This window comes from Saccopteryx bilineata, chromosome 2, assembly GCF_036850765.1.
Source record: "Saccopteryx bilineata isolate mSacBil1 chromosome 2, mSacBil1_pri_phased_curated, whole genome shotgun sequence".
Lineage (NCBI taxonomy): Eukaryota > Metazoa > Chordata > Mammalia > Chiroptera > Emballonuridae > Saccopteryx > Saccopteryx bilineata.
In genome coordinates, this window is record NC_089491.1 from 337,163,019 (window position 1) to 337,182,226 (window position 19,208).

Consider the following 19,208-nt stretch of genomic DNA (forward strand, 5'->3'; position numbering starts at 1 on the left):
CCTTATTGTCTCGAAGAGACGGCTGAAGATGCCTTGTTACAGGTTTCATTATCACTCAAAACACTCCAGCTGCTGGTTCTAATGTACAATGACTGATTAATTCTGGGAAGAATTAGTAATAGAAGACTAGCAGTGTCTTCCCAGTTGCATGAGCTAACCAGGAAGTCATTTCGCGATAGTTAATATTTTTATGAACTTTTTTAAAGGAAAATTTGTGTAGAATTCTGCATTACACTGGAATTGCACACACAAGCTTCGAAAATCACTCACAAAAGTTCTGATTTATCAACCCATAGAAGCCAGTTCCTAATTGCATTCAATCAGTGGGAGCCAAGCCAGCTCTAGTAGCTTTGAGGCACGTTAGCTGACAGTGACAAGGCTTGAGACCAAAATAAATTTTTTCTTTTCTAAGTCTTGCAGGGACTAGAGAGATTTTGAATATCTCTTAATCATTTTGTCTTTTTATTATTTATGTGCCTCCTTAAAAAGAATCCATAGCTGTATAACAGATAAGAATTATGATGATGATTATAATAATAACATATTTATGTAGCTGCCTTCTTCCCAGAGGGTCCCAGAGCGCTTTGCAGAGAGAATGATATAGTGGAAGTATTTCACTTACACTGTGGAAGTGTGGCCACATCTGGGGGATAAAGAGAGTAAGGCAGTTATTTGATTGCAGAGTTTTTTAAGTCTCTACAATGAAAATAAGTCTATTCGTAATATACAAGATTCTTTACAATTTTTGAACAACATTCAAGATTGTGAGTGTTGCACGGGCCTTAGTGTGGCTCAGATGGACCTGTGCTGGAATCCAGCTTTGACTTTCACTGGCTTGATGATTTAGGGCTAGTTATTTAATTTGACTTTGCCAAAAGTTGGAGTTGAGAAAAATATGTATCTCCCAAGGGTGGTTGAAGGGATTATGAGATATTAAGTTACACATGTAAACAGTATCCATAGTGAGTGCTTAAAAATGGTATTTATAATTACTTGCTTATTTTTATTGATACTGTAAGAAAGGACGTGGTGATGGCTACCATGTTACAATCTCAAAAATGGTTCTGAGGCAGACTTGTCTGGAGCTGGAAAAGGAGTTGAAGCAGGGCTGGCAAGTTAAGCATTTTTTATTTCTTTTCTTTTTGCCTAGCATGGACATCTGTCTGAATGAAAGACTGTTCCACATTTTATATAATCAAAGGAATTACTGCAGGCAGATAGATAGGATTTTTCTCAGAAAACAAGTCTAATCTGCTCTTAACACATGTGCTAATGGATGATCAAGACCCCAAGGTACTATGCCTTCTTTTTGGGATTTGACATGGACAGATTTCAGATTCTGTGTCATCAGTTACCTGCTCAACCTAAATCAAGTATGTGTTCATGGAGCACCCATTGACTGTCTAATAATAAGCAATGTAACTTGTTGATAAACTATCCAAGATCAGTTTCTTGCAAAATTTCTAAGTATTAAATGTGTTATTCTGTCGAGTATTATAATCAGATATAAGCCTGTTGAAGGCTGCTCATCAAAAATGTTGATTTCAGTCTGACCAGGTGGTGGTGCAGTGGATAGAGCATTGGACTGGGATTCAGAGGACCCAGGTTCGAGACCCCGAGGTCACCAGCTTAAGCGTGGGCTCATCTGGTTTGAGCAAAAGCTCACCAGCTTGGACTCAAGGTCGCTGGCTCAAGCAAGGGGTTGCTGAAGGCCCGCGGTCAAGGCACATATGAGAAAGCAATCGATGAACAATTAAGGTCTCGCAACAAATAACTGATGATTGATGCTTCTCATCTCTCTCCGTTCCTGTCTGTCTGTCCCTGTCTATCCCTCTCTCTGACTCTCTCTGTCCCTGTAAAAAAAAAAAAAATGTTGATTTCAGTGTTAGGGTAGTTGATGTTAAAGTGCTCTTTCTGTTAGTGCTCCAACAGCAGGAACAGTGGACCAATGAGGTTCTTCGGTTGGTGCCAGTAAAACTTCATCATTAGCAAATACTTTTCTCATACTAAGGTCAGGGAAGGGGTGATCATGTGTCCATTATCAAATGGTTAATGTACAAGTAAGAAAAAAGGGGCCCACCCCTTTCATCTGACTTGAAAGTTTCTGAGATCTCCTAAGACTTTCTTTTCTCCTCATGACTCTGGAAATGGTGTTGAGATGAATGCTCCATAAATATCAGGAGCTGGAACACTCTAGTGCACTTACTGAACTTGTTCTGAGAATGGTTCAGTGCCTCCGCAAATGTAGTAATATTCAGTATAGATTTCTCTACAACATGATACAAAATATATCAGTGATCAATAATGAAATAGCCACCATTAAAGCCCCTCTGTTCCTAGTGTATTGACTTGAGAGACCGATGCCAGTATTCTATACTAATAACTTACCAAAAAGAATCAGGTACAGATTTTTTGATAGACCACATGAGTTTTAATACTTACTTGGCTGGAGGGGAGTATGTCCCCAAAAACTGCACATTAGGGAATCCTTCAGGACACAGGGATGTAAAGTGCAGCCTAGGGAATATAGTCAATATACATTATAACAACTGTGTGTCCTGTCAGATGGGTTGCTAGACTTATTGGGGCAAACACTTCGTAAATTATATAAGTGCCTAATCACTATGTTGTGCATCTGAAATTAATATAATATTGTACGTCAACTGTAATTGAAAAATAAAAACCAATTTTAATAAATTAATAAAAGAGAATTTTAAAGTCCAGGCCACAGCCTAGATCTGTGGGTGGGACACTAGCTTCAGTTAGTTTTGACATTGTCCAGGCGATTCCAGTTTATAGCAAATTTGCAAGCATGGCTGTAAGGTACAGCCTATGCTATGCATTAAAGCAAACTAATTGCCCTTAACTTTATTTGATATGAGCTCTGTGTAGGTAGAAACCAAATATTTGCCTATTGACAGACACTGCCCTGAGACACATTTATATACAGATGTGTGTCAGCAGTTTGACTGCTGTTGCTTTGTTGCTGTCCTCTGTTGCAGTTTTTGGATAGGATTGATGAGTATTAGACTCTCATTCTGATTTTATAGTGTGATCTTTTGGTGATTGGGATGCTGTCCAGGTTTGGGCTGACTTGGAAGTCTTCAAAGCTGACATCTTGGTGCTGTGATTCCTGCATTTTGCTGTGGGATTCTTACCTGACTTATTGCCGGGATGTGATGGGTTGAAATTGGGGCACACATTTATTTATTGACAGGTGGTGGCTAGGTACAGTATGGTATAGTGCAAACAGAATGGATTTAAAAGCCAGGCCTTCCTAATTCCAGTCCTGACCCAACAATTCACCAGCTCTGTGAGCTTAGACAAAGAAATCACTTTCTCTCCCTGGTTTTTAGCATCCTCTCTGCAGAATGGTTATACAGATACTCTGTCTGTGTTATAGAATGGTTTTGAGAACAAAAATGAGATTTTGGACAGGTAAAGTACTCTGTAAAAGTACAAGACAGTATGAACTTACAAATGGGTCACTAGCATTGTTGTCGTCACTGTCACACAGTGACAAGTAGAAAGAGAAAGCAGTAGTCTGGGGCTTGTTTATATTGGGTGCCATTTCTGGCCCAGTGCACACCATCACTACTGTGAATGTTTTAATCAGCTTGACTGTGTGTGAGTGTGCCTGCGTGTTCACACACTTACATCTGTCTGTAGGAGAAGAATCGAAGTCAAGAATAACACATACACCCTTTGCTGACATGTCTGTCATCTTTAGTTTCAGCCTTGCATGTGGAGTTGCTTGAACAGGTTTCTGATTGGTCAGTCTGTGGCCAGATGGTGACCCTCGATATGTATAAACTGTAGCAGGTGACAATGCATGTTGTTGATGGGAGCCCTCTATCTCAACTTAAGGATGGTCAGGGAATGCTGAGCTGGAGCTTTTGCTTGGCTTGATAAGCTAGAAGGAGCTTGTTAAAGAAGTCTATTATCTGAGATCCATCCAGTACTAATTACTTGTGGTTGTCTAGCTCTTAAAATGAAGAAAAGCCATATTTCTCTTGCATTCTTTTGTGGGGTTTAAATAGTTCATGTCAGTAAAGAGGAATAATAAGTACAGAGCGGTGCTAATGGACTTGGGGTTTCGGCAGAGTGTGGGTGACTTGTCTTGATCTAAGTGTGAGCCCAAAGTGATTCTCAGAGACCTCTTTTGCTGACTCTTAAGAGGATGGTTGTTCTGGAACTTTCTCTTGTTCCAGAATAACAAGGTGACAAATATAAGTGACTTTGAGACACTTGTTAAATGAGGGTAGTATGCCTAGTGGTCTCGTCTCCTGTATTTTGGAGTAGAAACCTGGATTCCAGGCCTCTCCCTATGGGACCCTGATGGGAACTGGGAATTGGAAGAACCATAAGATTGGGAACAAAGAAGGATTTTTTTTCATGAGCTTTTCCATAAGCAATTACAATTTTATCTTTCTGATGTGATGTTAAGTATAGTTTCATTTCAGCAGAAAAGTAATTGTGAACAAATTTAAGCTCATTTTGAACAAAAAAGGTTCTTAATTTGGTGTTGAGCATCAGACGCCCTAAATATGTACATAATTTTAAACTTGGAATTCTGCTTCTAGATTATCGTGTTAAGGAAAGAATTAAGAATTTTAATTATGTGTTCAAAAATACGTATATAAGGATAATTATCACAGTAGGGTTTATGAAAGTAAAAAAGCAGTGACTTAAGTCTAGGGAGTTGGTTTAAGCTCTTTGTGGAGTCGTCATGTAATGCAGTGTTTTTAAGCACTGGTTGGAAACCACTGATCTAGTGGGTTAGTAGGAAACAGTAAAAATTATATATTTGGTGACGGGCAGATATTCCTAGTGTATTGCCAAATGAAAAAAGCATATTTATTTATTTATTTTAAATAAATTTTTATTAATGGTAATGGGATGACATTAATAAATCAGGGTACATATATTCAAAGAAAACATGTCTAGGTTATTTTGTCATTAAATTATGTTGCATACCCCTTGCCCAAAGTCAGATTGTCCTCCGCCACCCTCTATCTAGTTCTCTGTGCCCCTCCCCCTCCCCCTAACTCTCTCCCTCCCTCCCTCCCATGTCCTCTCTCCCCCCACCCCTGGTAACCACCACACTCTTGTCCATGTCTCTTAGTCTCGTTTTTATGTTCCACCAATGTATGGAATCATGTAGTTCTTGTTTTTTTCTGATTTACTTATTTCACTCCATATAATGTTATCAAGATCCCACCATTTTGCTGTAAATGATCTGATGTCATCATTTCTTATGGCTGAGTAGTATTCCATAGTGTATATGTGCCACATTTTCTTTATCCAGTCTTCTATTGAAGGGCTTTTTGGTTGTTTCCATGTCTTGGCCACTATGAACAGTGCTGCAATGAACATTGGGGCTACATGTGTCTTTATGTATCAATGTTTCTGAGGGAAAAAAGCATATTTAAAAATAACAGTGTTTTTGTAAAAACTTTGTGTGGAAGGTGATTGGAAGGGTCAGTTAAAAATATATTATTTAATCTAATTATTGAGAATATGGACCATCATTTTCCTTTGTGATTTTGAGTTTGTCAAGTTTGCTTTTTTTGGTGGGGGAAGGAGGGAGAAAGAGGGAGAGAGAGACATCAACTTGATGTTCCACTTAGTTTTGCCATTAATTCCTTCTCATAAATGTCCTGACCAGAGCTTGAGCCAGTGACCCTGGGCTCCAACCCGGTGACTGTGGTGCTCCAACACAATGCTCTGTCCACTGTGCCACCAGCCAGGGCTCAAGTTTTCTTTTTTTTTTTTTTTAGCAAGAGAGAGAGGCACAGACAGGGACAGATAGACAGGAATGGAGAGAGATGAGAAGCATCAATTCTTCGTTGTGGCTTCTTAGTTGTTCATTGATTGCTTCTCATATGTGTCTTGACCAGGGGGCTCCAGCGGAACCAATGACCCCTTGTTCAAGCCAGTGACCTTAGACTCAAGATAGCGACCTTGGGCTTCAAGCCAGTGACCTTGGGGCTGAAGCCAGCAACCATGGCTTCATGTCTATGATCCCACGCTCAAGCTGGTGACCCCGCGCTCAAACCAGTGACCCTGCATTCAAGCTGGTGACCCCATGCTCAAGCTGGTGAGCCTGCACTCAAGCCAGATGAGCTTGTGCTCAAGCTGGTGACATCGAGGTTTTGAACCTGGGTCTTCAGCATCCCAGGCCAATGCTCTGTCCACTGTGCCACCGCCTGGTCAGGCTCAAGTTTTCTTGATTGAGCATGTATTACTTCTATAATTGGGAAGAAAAATAAAAATTAAGAAAAAAATGTACATTTTTGAGCCTCACCATTTTCTTTTTTTAATCAGTAAAAGTGCTGACAACTTTAAAAATTCTTATATTTTATTTCTCAGATACTGTCACTCTGTGAGGCTTGGGCTGATGGAATATCTTAGAAGACGTGGCTTCCACTCCCTAGACATTTGTGTTAATAAAATATTGGAATTATTTGTGGTAGAATGTCCTGATGTTTAAGAAAAACAGAACAAAACAAGACAAAAACAAAAAGGGAGAACTCCAGAGAAAGCTTAAGAATACCTTAACAAAACACTGTGCTTCTAGAACAAGCCTGCGCTTCACAGCAGTAATACGATAGATTTTTCATGAAGCTTGAAGTCTCATTTGATCTCTTTTGAGTTTTGTTTTCTAGGATAGATTTGAAAATACTTTAAAGAAAGGAATTCACAAGTAGACGGCCTTTTCTTTGAGCACACTTTATCTCATAGCCTCCCCCCCCCCCTTCATTCACTTATCAATAGTTTCATCTCATTTGCTTCATCCTGGAAATTCCATTATCTTCCAGGCAGTCTATTGCATTAAGCCCGTTAGTACCTAATATTGCCTCATTTACATTGACACGTGCTTGACCTCAGCCCTGCTGCTCTCTCTGTTAATGCACCAACAAGCAGTGATCTCTCTCTGGAGCATTATCATTTGGCTGTTAGCTCAACTAATAACAACCCTTCATTTGAGCTGATGAAGGTTTATTAAATAAAAACATGCAAAGGCCCGGGCAGCAAAGTAATGAAGGGAGAATGGAGGTAGACAGCATCCTGCTTTATGGCGAGAGCATGCTGAGTCTGCATTATAGGTACTCGGCTTCCGAAGGGAGAAGGGGCACCTGAGTGGGTCAGATCGATAGGAAGTTAGCAAACTGATTTTAAGTGTGGGCGTGTTTTCATTGCCTGATTTGATCACTGATTACCTGCCTGAGGAGTTGGGGGCCAGGAGTAGGTTCTTGCTCCAGGCCCTTGCCCTGTGCTGGCTTTCTTGGGAAGTCTGCCCGAAGCCCCACACTGCTTTTAAGAGCCCCACAGCCTTAAGTCCTTGGCAGCGCTGAGCCCACTGGAGCCCCAGGTGTCTTCCTCTTCTGGGCTGGCGGCATGTTCCTTTGTTGTTTGCAGCCAAAGATTTTTGGTGTTCTTATTTAGTTGAGACTCTTGTAAAAATTTTCACTTGTGTCTTTCTGTAGTATACATATAGGAAATGTATCAATTGTCTGGAGTAGTCTTGCCTTACTAAAAAAAAAAAAAAAAAAAGGAAGGAAGAAGGGTATTTTTTAAAGGGAGACAAAGGGACCTATTGGAAAGTGATAGAACCTGTTGGGACCATGTAATGATCAGAGTCCTGAGGGAAATGCTTGATTTTGGACTCAACAGTGGCAAACATTTGCTTTCTGAGGGACCATTGTTAAAACAGGTATTTTCATTAGCTAGCAGATGGGTTCGTTTTCAGGGGATTTTTTGGTTGTTGTTTATACTTAGAAGTTTTCCATCCTTACGTTTGTTTTTGGTTAGTAATGCCAGTTACTTTCGTGTAGCTCACCTCCCTCAACTAAAAAAAAATAAAAAAGACAAGCAGTTTCCTTTCTCACATCTTCTTCAATGAAGCAGCAGTTGGCAATGGGAACCTTTGGTGCGTCTCCAAAGCGTTTCCTTTGGTTTGTGTTCAAGACTGAACTAGATCTTTTCACCTACCAGTTTGAGTAAGACTGGCCAAAGACAAACACTGAACTATGAAATACTAATTTCCTAATTTTAACTAAAATGAAGTTGAAAAATAGGCACCCGGGAAAGAAAAAAGTACTGTAGTTCCTAATTTCCAAGATGTCTTTTATTGTAGACTTACCTCTCATCTCAACGTAAAATTTTTTGAAATACCAGACAGTTCTATCTATATTATGTACTTTTTAACAGTACTTTAACCTATTTTTGTGAGTTAGGGAAACATTTTTCAGAATTTCTGTTTTCTTAGTGAGCAGGTTTGTAATAGCAAAACATGCTGTCCTGTTCAATATCATATATTTATATTAAAACATTTTGTAAATGTTTGCTTGTCTTCATAATTCTGAAGAAAATACTTGTTTTCAACCTCCAAACAGGTTTTAGTTATTTATCCGAGCAGTTTCCAGTTGTGTTGAGTAGAATACCAATGTTCTGTTAGATAATAATTATTATTCTGTGAAAAAATGCTCTACTAGTTGTATCTTTTTTCCATGAAAAATAACTTGTGAAAATGGATATGTAAGAACAATCACAGATACGTTTAGTTGACTCATTATCTACCTGTAGTGATGCACATTAAGAAATGGTGTGGCTTCTGTAAGAATTCTAGGAGATCATAGTGGAGGTCATTTGGGGAATGAATTAATGATAAGTCATTTGTGAATAGATGTATGGGCACCATTTACCAAGGAACTGTCCCACTGTGTGCTGCTGCCTACTTGACCTTTCAGCTGCTGTCTTGTCCTGCAATATATATATATATATATATATTTGCTACATTATTTAGTGTCAGAAATAATCACATTTATGGACCCAACTTTGATCATTTCTCATAGCCACTAACCTATGAGACTGTTCTGCCGTCTACTTTGATCCAACTGCATCTCTTGAATTCCTGTTGATGTTTCATCAAAGTGTTATTTTTAAATTGCTCTGTAGTCATTAAATTTGGAAAACAGTGACATAATTTAGGAAATAGCTGTGTCACATACATAAAAGATCTCTTTAGTTGTATTTTTTTTTTTTTTTTTGTATTTTTTGAAGCTGGAAGCGGGGAGAGACAGTTAGACAGACTCCCGCATGCGCCTGACGAGGATCCACCCGGCACGCCCACCGGGGGCGACGCTCTGCCCACCAGGGGGCGATGCTCTGCCCCTCCGGGGCATCGCTCTGTCGTGACCAGAGCCACTCCAGCGCCTGGGGCAGAGGCCAAGGAGCCATCCCCAGCGCTCGGGCCATCTTTGCTCCAATGGAGCCTTGGCTGCAGGAGGGGAAGAGAGAGACAGAGAGGAAGGAGAGGGGGAGGGGTGGAGAAGCAGATGGGCACTTCTCCTGTGTGCCCTGGCCGAGAATCGAACCCAGGACTTCCGCACGCCAGGCCGACGCTCTACTACTGAGCCAACCGGCCAGGGCCTTTAGTTGTATTTTTTATTAGTAGTTATGCTCATTTCTAAATGTAGATGCATTTCTCTTCTTCTGAAACCTTACTGTTATTAAGTTTCTGGAAGCCAGACCCTCCCCCGCCCCACCCCAGTACAACAGAATTGACTGACCATCAGTGATGGTTGTTGGGTTGACTGTTGCCTCACCAAGTTTCTCTTTATGTCTAAACTTTATGGTACAGGCTACTTAAAGCAAGGTAAGATAAATGTCAGGTTTCTAAGCTGATGTACTAGAGATCAAATGTTGCATTGACAACTATTTTCTTCAAATTGGTTTGAGTACCACTTAGTAAGGTTAGAGTAGGGAAAGACAATGACCTTGCCTAAGCTCCCATAATTACAGCTTTGTAAATAGATTTTTAATAGTTGAAGGGCAGAAAAGAAAGCTCTATACTTTCATATAGAAAGAAGAGGCTATATTCCTTGTGGTAGGGTTTTCCAATCTTTGAAATTTTAAGACAGCACTTTGGGGTGTGTGTGTGTGTGTGTGTGTGTGTGAGATGTACTTGTATATTGGGTCAATGGAACATTTTCAGGAAATTTGTCATCTAAATGGTTATAATGTTCAATGAAGGAAAAAGCACTTTACTGCAAATGCTACATTAAGACATGTTGGAAACACCCTCTGAGATTTCTTTATCCACAGAATAAATAGGTTCTGTTAGAAATAATTTCAGTGAACACCCAGTGTGTGCCAGGCACTGTGCTAAAATAGCGTACCTATATTTAAAAGATGTATAAGTGGGTTTGAAAGTTGACTTTGTCATAGAATTTTGTATTTGGAACTTGAGCTATTCGGGTTAAAAATCTTTATGCAAATTCCTACAAACAAATCAAGTGTGGGTATGCAGTGGATGGTTTTTAAGCTTAAATATCTCAGTCGGATTTAATTACCTTAAGGGATAAGGCTACATGATGGACCAGTGGTTTACCAAATTATTTTTCACTTTCTGGGTCTCGATGTCGCTAAAGGTTAATGCATCCTCTTCTCTCTGCTAGAGACTCAAGTTAAAATCCATTTTAGAGCCTAAGTGTGAATGAATTTGTTGTTGTTTTTCTTCCTTAGGGACACTTTGGTCATTTTGTGAGGCTGCTTTTCCATTTGGAACTGCTGGCACTTGCACAGGCCCAGGGGCTCAGCGGGGGCACAAACAAGTCAGCGTGGAAATGAACAGGCAGGCTTCAGAGGGCAGAGCTGGCCCAGGGCTCGGCACTCTTTCATTCCCTGATTCGCTCTTGGTTAACTTAAGGAAACTTATTTGCTGCTGACATTTGATTATAGCATCTCGCAAAGCAAGTGACGTGCTTGTGGGCAAGCCATTGCATTTTCCACCCCAGCTCAGGCCAGTTTGCATTTGGCAACTCCCAAGCCTTCTGCATTCACATCCCACAGCTCCTCCAGGATTGTGTCTGTGGGTCTAGATCTCTGATCAACATTGTCACCACTGTGTTCTTGGCTCTCACTGTCTTTTGCTTTTGTATAAATGCTTTATTTTTAAGGGACATTTTATATGCATAAGTACATTTCATGCTTATGCCCTGAAGTAAGTGTTATTAGTTATTTCCTTTATTGGGACATAGAAGTATATGTAGAAGTATAACTAAGCAGGTCATAGTCACAGCACATTAATCCCTTCCGCGAGCTTGGGCTCCTTTAGTGCATTAACATTTATGTCCTTTGTATTTCTCTACTTGCCCCCTTTTTTTTCTCCCAAAGAATAGTACCTAGAATATTCTCTTTACTTTAAACCTTTTTCATTAAAAATATATAAGATCTTTATACATAAAGACATATATATATAATTTTTATAGACATGGGCCAATGGGATCATATTATACAGGCTATTTTTTTCCTTTGAAACATATATATTTTGGTTTCAAAATTAATTGCTCCAGGTTCCCTGAGTTCCTATCTTCTCCATTTGTTGTAGGCATTCCTACACCATTTTTATTCATCCAAAATGTTTTGTGTGAAAATCTCCTGAATTACATATTACACCAGGAGTGTCTTCCTCTACAGAGTTCATTTTCTGTTCATTGTTGTAATCCCGTTTCTTCCATCAGACTGGGTTAGGTCAAGGCATGATGACCGCTATTGTCCACTGTAGAATTCGTGTAAAGATGGCGTTGACCTCTGGAAGTATGTGTGTCTGAGAAAGAGGAGAGAGACTGACTTTATGTAGACACACATGTGGGCTTGGGGTGACCAAGCTCTCAGTTGTGATCATCATGAGAATCACTTAAATTCTTATAGTGTGCTTTTATCTAGTCTTCCAACGCTAGCTTTGGAAGTTGACTTAAACCATTAGCACATGGAATTTTTGTGAGAATATGGATCATATAATCATTTAATTGGGGAGATCCTTTTACTTGTGTCCATTGATAGGCAGTATGTGTGGGAATAAATAGTGTGAACTGTCTTGTCATGGTCCTTTAGATGCCTTCATGTTTATGTTTATCAAGATTGTGTTCGTCAGCATTCTGTGTCTCAGATGCCAAGTCCTTCAGAGGCAGAAGAGGCCCACCCACATTACGCAGTGGACCCCTTACTTGAGGGCTTGTGCTTCAGAACCCCTAGGGGATTCCTGAGACCATGGATAGAACTGAATGCTCTGTATACTGTGTTTCTGCTTCCAGATACGTACCTGTTATGAAGTTTAATTTATAAGTAAGGCAATTTCACAGAAAGATCTGTTCTTACCATAGATTTTAGCAATCTCAGCATGCTATATATTTTTTTGTTACTACGTTGATAACATTTACCTTTTCACTTAAAGGAAGCACTTTACAGCTTCTCTCTGGCACATCTGAATTGCCAGCATCACTACTTTTGTACTTTGGGGCCATTATTAAATAAAATGAGGATTAGTGGAACACAGGCATTGGATACCATGACAGTTGATCTGATAACTGAGACGGCTACTAAGCGATGAACAGGCAGGCAGTGTATATAGTGTGGATATGCTGGATAAAGGAGGATTCATGTCCTGGGCGGAGTAACTGACCATGGGGAACTGAAACCACTGAATTTGAAACCGTGGATAAGGGGGAGTACTGTACTCTCCAAAGTCTGATGTATGCTGATAAGGTTTTCATAAACTCTCTTTTGACAGTATCTTTTAACAAATAGTCTTTCATGTTTATAATATTGCCAGATGACTTAGTTATTGTACTTCCCCCTTTCAGGTGTCCGCTGTCGAGTCTTTGGAGGGCCCCCTGCTCCAGGTGGAAGGGCTGAGCGACCTCAGACTGGAGCTTCACAGCAAGAAGATGAACCTTCACTTGGTCCTCATAGACGAGCTGCACCGGCACCTGTACATCAAGTCTACCAGCCGAGTCGTGCAGCGTAACAAGAAGGGGAGGATGAGGTCGGTGAAGGGGTCTTTCCTACGGGGTATGTGGCAGGGTAGAATTTTAAGGAATAATCCTTGTTTTCCAGGGTATGGTTGTAGTTTAAATTACTTCTCTTTTTGACATACTGTCTTTGAAACTACTCCATATTCTGAAAGACTGGCATTCAGAATTTGTTCCTTCCTTCCTTGCCCATTTGTTATGGTCCTCTTATGTAAAGCTACATTAGAAACACTTTAATGTGTTGAATCAGGGATGCTCTGGTTGATCTCAAAAGGAAGAGAAAAACACCGTTAAATTGGATAGAGAACTCCTCAACCTAAATAAGAAATATAGATGTATGAACTGAAGTTGTCAGTGTAAATGAATTTGTTGTTTTTCCTCCTTGGGGACATGTTGGTCATTTTGTGAGGCTGCTTGGGGTTTATTGTTGCTCTGTAGTATGACTGCGAGTCAGGTAGTGTGATACCTCCGGCCTCACTCTTTGTTCTCAGGATTGCTTTGGCTGTTCAGGGTCCTTTGTGGTTCCATACAAATCTGATGCTTTTTTTTTTTGTTCCCTTTCTTTTAAAAATGATGTGCTAATTATCTTGGCAATGACAACCATCCACAATATATTAACATTTCAAATTAACATGTGCACTTTAAATTTACACAATACTATAAGTGAAATTTATTTTAATAAAAATAAATACATGATAAAGAAGAAGAAAGTGCATGTGGTCAAAGAGTACGATGTAATAATAAACAAGATTTATATCTCAACATTGTGAGTAGAGACTGGGAAATTTCGATGGGCAGCAGATAGAAGGGAATGGTGAATTCTGAGCCTTAAGTTTTATTTTGGATTTTTATAATTAGAGAAAATATGTTTAATTTATTTAAATTTATGTATGTTAAATTAGATATGTGTATTTAAAGATTTCTATATTGAAACATCACTAGAGATGACAGAGCAAATAAAACATATTGTCTATTGCAAAGGATGATGTGTCAGCCAGTGTTCTGACTGCCAATAGCAGAAATCAGTCCTGGTAACTGAGACAAGGAAGGCAATTTAGTGGAAAGTTAGCAGGTAGGTCACAGCATCTAGGAGCCTGTGATCAGGCTCTAATTCTCATGTGGGACCAAGGGAGTTGGGGCAGCTGAACACGTGTCGTGGAAAAGTCACGGGAAGGGTCTGTCTGGTGGGTTGCTGCCCTCTGCCACCATGCCTATAGTCATTGGAGTTTTGACTCTGAGTAAATGACCTCTAAATGTCCCTGAATCTTTTCTTTATCTCCTCAAGATTCAGAGTCCTAGGGAGAAGCATTCAGTTTGTTGAGCCTGAGACATGTCTGGCCTCCATCAATTTGTATAATAGGAAGTAGTGTCCTCTGTCTTTTTTGCTGTGACCAGGACATTGGAGAAGTCTCTCCAGATACAAAGATTGTTCCAATTATTGGTATCCAAAAACACACAGACCCTGAAAAGGTTTCTGCTGCCAGAGAAAAGAAATCACATGGAAGCAGTTGCATATAAGGAACAGATATTTTTGAAGTAGAAGTTGAAAAGAATTGAAATGATGTCTATTTAACTCTGTATCCTTTATATATGGATATTATTGTATGTGTATAGGAAATTCCCGAGAGGATAGTGCTGAACACTGATAAAATGAATTATCTGTGGGAAATGGAAATGAAGAATGGGGAATAGGAAAGAAGGACTTATTCCAAGAGGTGTGCTTTATAAATATACTCATCATGAGCATGTATTATTACTTTAATAGCAGTGTAATCATTGGTGATGCTTTTGAAGATTTTTTTTTTGAAGATTATTTTTAAATGAAAATGAGGCCCTGGCCGGTGGCTCAGTGAATAGAGTGTCGGCCTGGCATATGGATGTCCTAGATTTGACACTCAGTGAATAGAGTGTCAGGGTACACAGTGGAAGGGGCCATCGGTTTCTCCCCACCTTTCTCTCTTCCTCCTCCTCTTCTTCCTCTCCTGCAGCCAGTGGTTCAGTTGGTTCAAACATGGCCCCAGGCACTGAGGATACCTCTGTTGGAGCATATCAGCCTCATGTACTTGCTAAAAATAGCTTGGTACTCAGAATTGGCTCCAGATTGTGTTGCCAAGTGGATTCTAGTTGGGGCGCATGCAGGAATTGACCTCACTATCTCCCCTCCTCACACCTAAAATAAAAAAAAGAAAGAAAATGAAATAAATGGCAAAATGTTTACTATTGAAGGGAAAAACTAAGATTTAAAATTCTATATAGGACTAGCCAAAGGATGTTGAAAAAAGAGAGTGTACAATTTGTGAATATGTGTGTGTGTAGGGGGACAGGGCTGAATGAATAGTCAGAGGCTTCATTCTGTTAAATGTTTTGGAAGGGCCTGATGCCAAAATTATATTAGTGGATTTGTGTGTGTTTGTATGTGTTTTCAGAAAAGAACCCTTAGTACCTTAATCAGATAAAATCAATAAAGGTTTGTAAAAATAGTTCATCCTTTTATTTATTGTATGCATCCTGGGTTAAGACTTGACTACCCTTGTTTTCTTGGACATGTTCTAGTTCATGGAGGAGAACATTTCAGACTCATGGATTTTGGTGTTCATATTTGTCTCTGGGCATGTAAGGAGTGACCTTGACCCCATTGTATTATTTGCTGCCTAAATATTTTGTTTTTGGAAAAAAAAAAATAAATAAAAAAAATATTTTGTTTTTGATTTTTTTTTTCATATGTCTGTTTTTTATCTGTTACTTTTCAGTGTTTTCTCTGCCTTTTCCCTCTTTGCTCAGATTTTAGCTTCACTTTATTTGGTATGACATATTCTCAACTCTTGGTCTGTCATTTGAGACCAGGATTGTTTTTGACTTTTATACCCTCTGAATCATTCATTATTCTTCCTGTGTGTTCCGGCAGGTCTTAGAACTATAGAAAATTATTGTGCTGGCCATTCTTGTTTCATTCTTCATGAAATTTTCTTACCAAGTGCATATTATCTGAGACAGATATGTTTCGGCTCAGTTTGATTTAACGAAGTTTTACGAGCACTTGCTCTTTGACAGGCTCTGTGCCAGCTGTTGAGGTTGCAGAGGTGAATATATTAGTTACTGGATTTACAACTTAAAGTTCCACTCACCTCTGTCAAGTTTTAGTTTGACAATAAAATCAACTATATGAGCTGTGGGAATAAATTGTAAACATAGTTGGACATATTTATTACTAAGTGAAGGAGCAGAAATCCGTTCTATTTAAAAAGCAAATGTTTAATAAGCAGTTAGCACTTCTAATCCTTCTTTAAAAGAAAAATCCTTACTTTTCATGGCTTGAAATATTGAAATCACACATGTTTAGAAGTAACTCCTTACTTAATTGGATGGATGGTGAACAGCCAGAAAGTTTTTGGGGTGGTGGTAGTAGGGGTTATTTTCTTGGAATAGTTTAATTTGCTTTATAGTTTTCCTGTCCATCACCACATGTTTTTTTTTTATAGCAAGTCACAGTCAATCACAGAGTACAATTAGTAATTTGGGGGGATGATCTTATGTCCATCGCTGTCTTTTTCAACTCTCAGCTATGAATGATTCAGAATGGATTTAAAATTAAAAATTGTAATCATATGTATTTAAAAATAAAAATAACTGCTATCAATAGATATATATTTAATTTTTATTTTTATTAAGAGGGAGACAGGGAGGCAGAGAGAGAGACTCCCGCATGCGCCCTGGCTGGGATCCACCCAGCATGCCCACTAGGGGGTGATGTTCTGCCCATCTGAGGCTGCTGCTCTGTTGCTCAGCAACTGAGCTACTATATTTCAGTACCTGAGGTGAGGCCATGGAAGCATCCTCAGTGCCTAGGGCCAAATTGCTCAAACCATTTGAGCCATGGCTGCAGGAGGGGAGGGGAGAGAAAAAGAGAAGGGGGAGGGATGGAGAAGCAGATGGGCGCTTCTCCTGTGTGCCCTGACCAGGAATTGAACCCAGGACTTCCACACACTGAGCCAACACTCTACTACTGAGCCAGTTGGCCAGGACAATGTTTTTTTTTTTTTCTTTTTTCAAAATAGGCAGTTTAGATCATTGTTATTGATTAGAAACTTGAACAATCCCATTTTGATTTCTTTTTTTTGTTATTTTCAAAAGTAACTCCTCTGAGAGATGGAAAAGCCTTTAAGGTACTGATTGACTAATACTTACTGAACATTATCTCTGGTGTATGGTGAGAACAGGTTTTTTCCATTGTCCAAAGTGGAGACTGAGGTACATGCTATTTAAGTGTGGTGTTCTGTAAGGCACCACCTTTCTATTGAGCTTGTTTGTAGTAACTGTAGGAGTGGGCGTGTCCCCTTTCACTTGAACTCTTGAGATTAAGTTCTTTCATAAAAGAACAAGAGAAAAACTAAAAGTCATTTGTAGAATGACTGGCCTTTGGGTTAGTATTCACAAAGTAGAAAATTGAAATCGAAGGGAAAAATTTTAGACGGAGAGATGAGTCTATGAAAATATTTTGCTGTAAATTGACATTCTAAAAGTTTATTGATGGAGTTTGAGGGCCCTTCTGGCTCTGATAATAGTCAGCAGGTTATTTTTATTTCACAGTTAAAATGGCAAGCTATTTATCCCCCTATATTTAGCCAAAAAAATTTTTAGCTTAAAACTGAGAAAATAATGATAGGTTTTGATCTAACGTGAATCGTGCACATCTGTGTTTATAGAAGTGTGTGTTGTACTCACATATATATGGATATCACTGCACACAGGTATGTACTAACTTACTGCTTCCTTTATAGGCTTGGCAGGCAGTATTTCAGCTGTATACCTGAACTTCTCTGCTAATACATACTCTCATTTATAAGTGCTCCAAAAATAACTCCCCTACTTTTGTTATGGAAATATTTATAAAATGTATTATATATTTGTGGGGAGGTCTAGAGACCTGGTTTCCCAGTTGTAAGAGAAAGAGGATGAGGTAGTGCAGAAGAGAAATGAGAAGACAATAGTAGTCAATATGTAAGATAAATGGGTGAATGTATGATCCAATGAACTTGTCTGCTATCAATCTGATTAGACAAACTGTTGCAATAAACTTGTGGATTTGAGAGCTCTGTTGGAGTTTAAGGCAGTTTAGGTAAATGGGAAGTTATGGCTTTATGTTGGAGGAAACGAGTTATTGGAATGATATCAGTTCAGTTCTTGGTAAATGCTGTTTCTGTTACTTTTATATCTTCTATTTCCCTTTGAGGTTTCATATTTAGTCTGCAAGTGATTCCAACAATTGGAAATGTGCCATTTGGAGAAAGTCTTCCTGCAGATGTGGTCGCACCCCTGCTCCCCTCTGCCTGCCCTCCCTTTATGACTTACAGTGAGAATCATTTCCATAGTAGCAACTGTTCTAGGTGATATATCAATATATTGGGACTGAAAGGGATGCTGAGAACTGTCTGTGGTCTGACCTCTATACCCTTGAGACTTGACGTAGAGAAGCTTTTCTGTTATAGTTGCAGTGTGATTAGATGGTTATGTTTCTGAAAGGTAGGACACACGTGTTATTTGTCTTGGCATTGCTGAGATTCTTGCACTTAGCGGATGCCTCTAAAAGGGAATTAACTTGAAAATTTAATTTTTTATTGATAATAGTCTTTGTGTCATTTAAATTTAATCCGTCTATTTTGGAGACTCTAAAGTTAATCATTAAGATGAGGGGCTAGGCCTTTTTGGAAATACAATCAAATACTGAATTAAACTGTTTGAATTCCATAAGTCATCTTTTATTATAGTGATTCTCAACTTGATGAAATTTACAAACCTCTTTTAAAGAAAACTAAATGTAGTGAACTCTGAGAATATGTCAAAGAACTTTAGCTTGAAAAATACAAATTAAACCAGGCTTAACTAGTTAAACCTTCATTCAGTTATCATGGTATGGTGTCATTTACTCATTCTTTGCTGATCAATTAATTTAATACCAAAACAAATGTGGGTGTTGACATTGTGTGGCGTAATTTGGTTCTAAGTTGCCATGCAGGTGACCCAGAACATACATCAGTTTTTTTAAACTTTTCATTGAATGAAATGACAATAAACATTTAAATACTTGGAGCCCTTAGAATACATTATTACACTTCTGCCTGTGACAATTATTTACTTCACTGGAAATGTATTTGGAAGATAATTGAAGCCACAGTGTCAAGAGGACTCAGGACAGAAAGAAAGTGGTTAGGGTCAGGTGTGTGTGGGACTCAGCTTGTTCTGGAGAAAGTGGTAATGTCTGCTCCTTTTCCCTGCAGCTCTCTGGTGAAAGACGCTTCTCCCGGTCCTCTGATCGATGTTACAAACCTTCCCACACCTCGAAAATTCCTTGATACCTCTCAGTATTCAACTTCTGGGAGCTCAAGTGGTAAG

General features: G+C 39.1%; 1 protein-coding gene across 2 annotated transcripts in view; it reads left to right on the forward strand.

Moving 5' to 3' along the window:
- EXOC4 (exocyst complex component 4) overlaps window positions 1–19,208 on the forward strand; it is a 683,500-nt gene that overhangs the window by 37,437 nt on the left and 626,855 nt on the right. For both annotated transcript variants that reach the window (XM_066262321.1, XM_066262322.1), the window contains exons 4-5: window positions 12,651–12,832; window positions 19,094–19,203. In XM_066262321.1, the coding sequence (XP_066118418.1) occupies window positions 12,651–12,832; window positions 19,094–19,203 (292 nt within the window). The remainder of the gene's footprint in view (window positions 1–12,650; window positions 12,833–19,093; window positions 19,204–19,208) is intronic.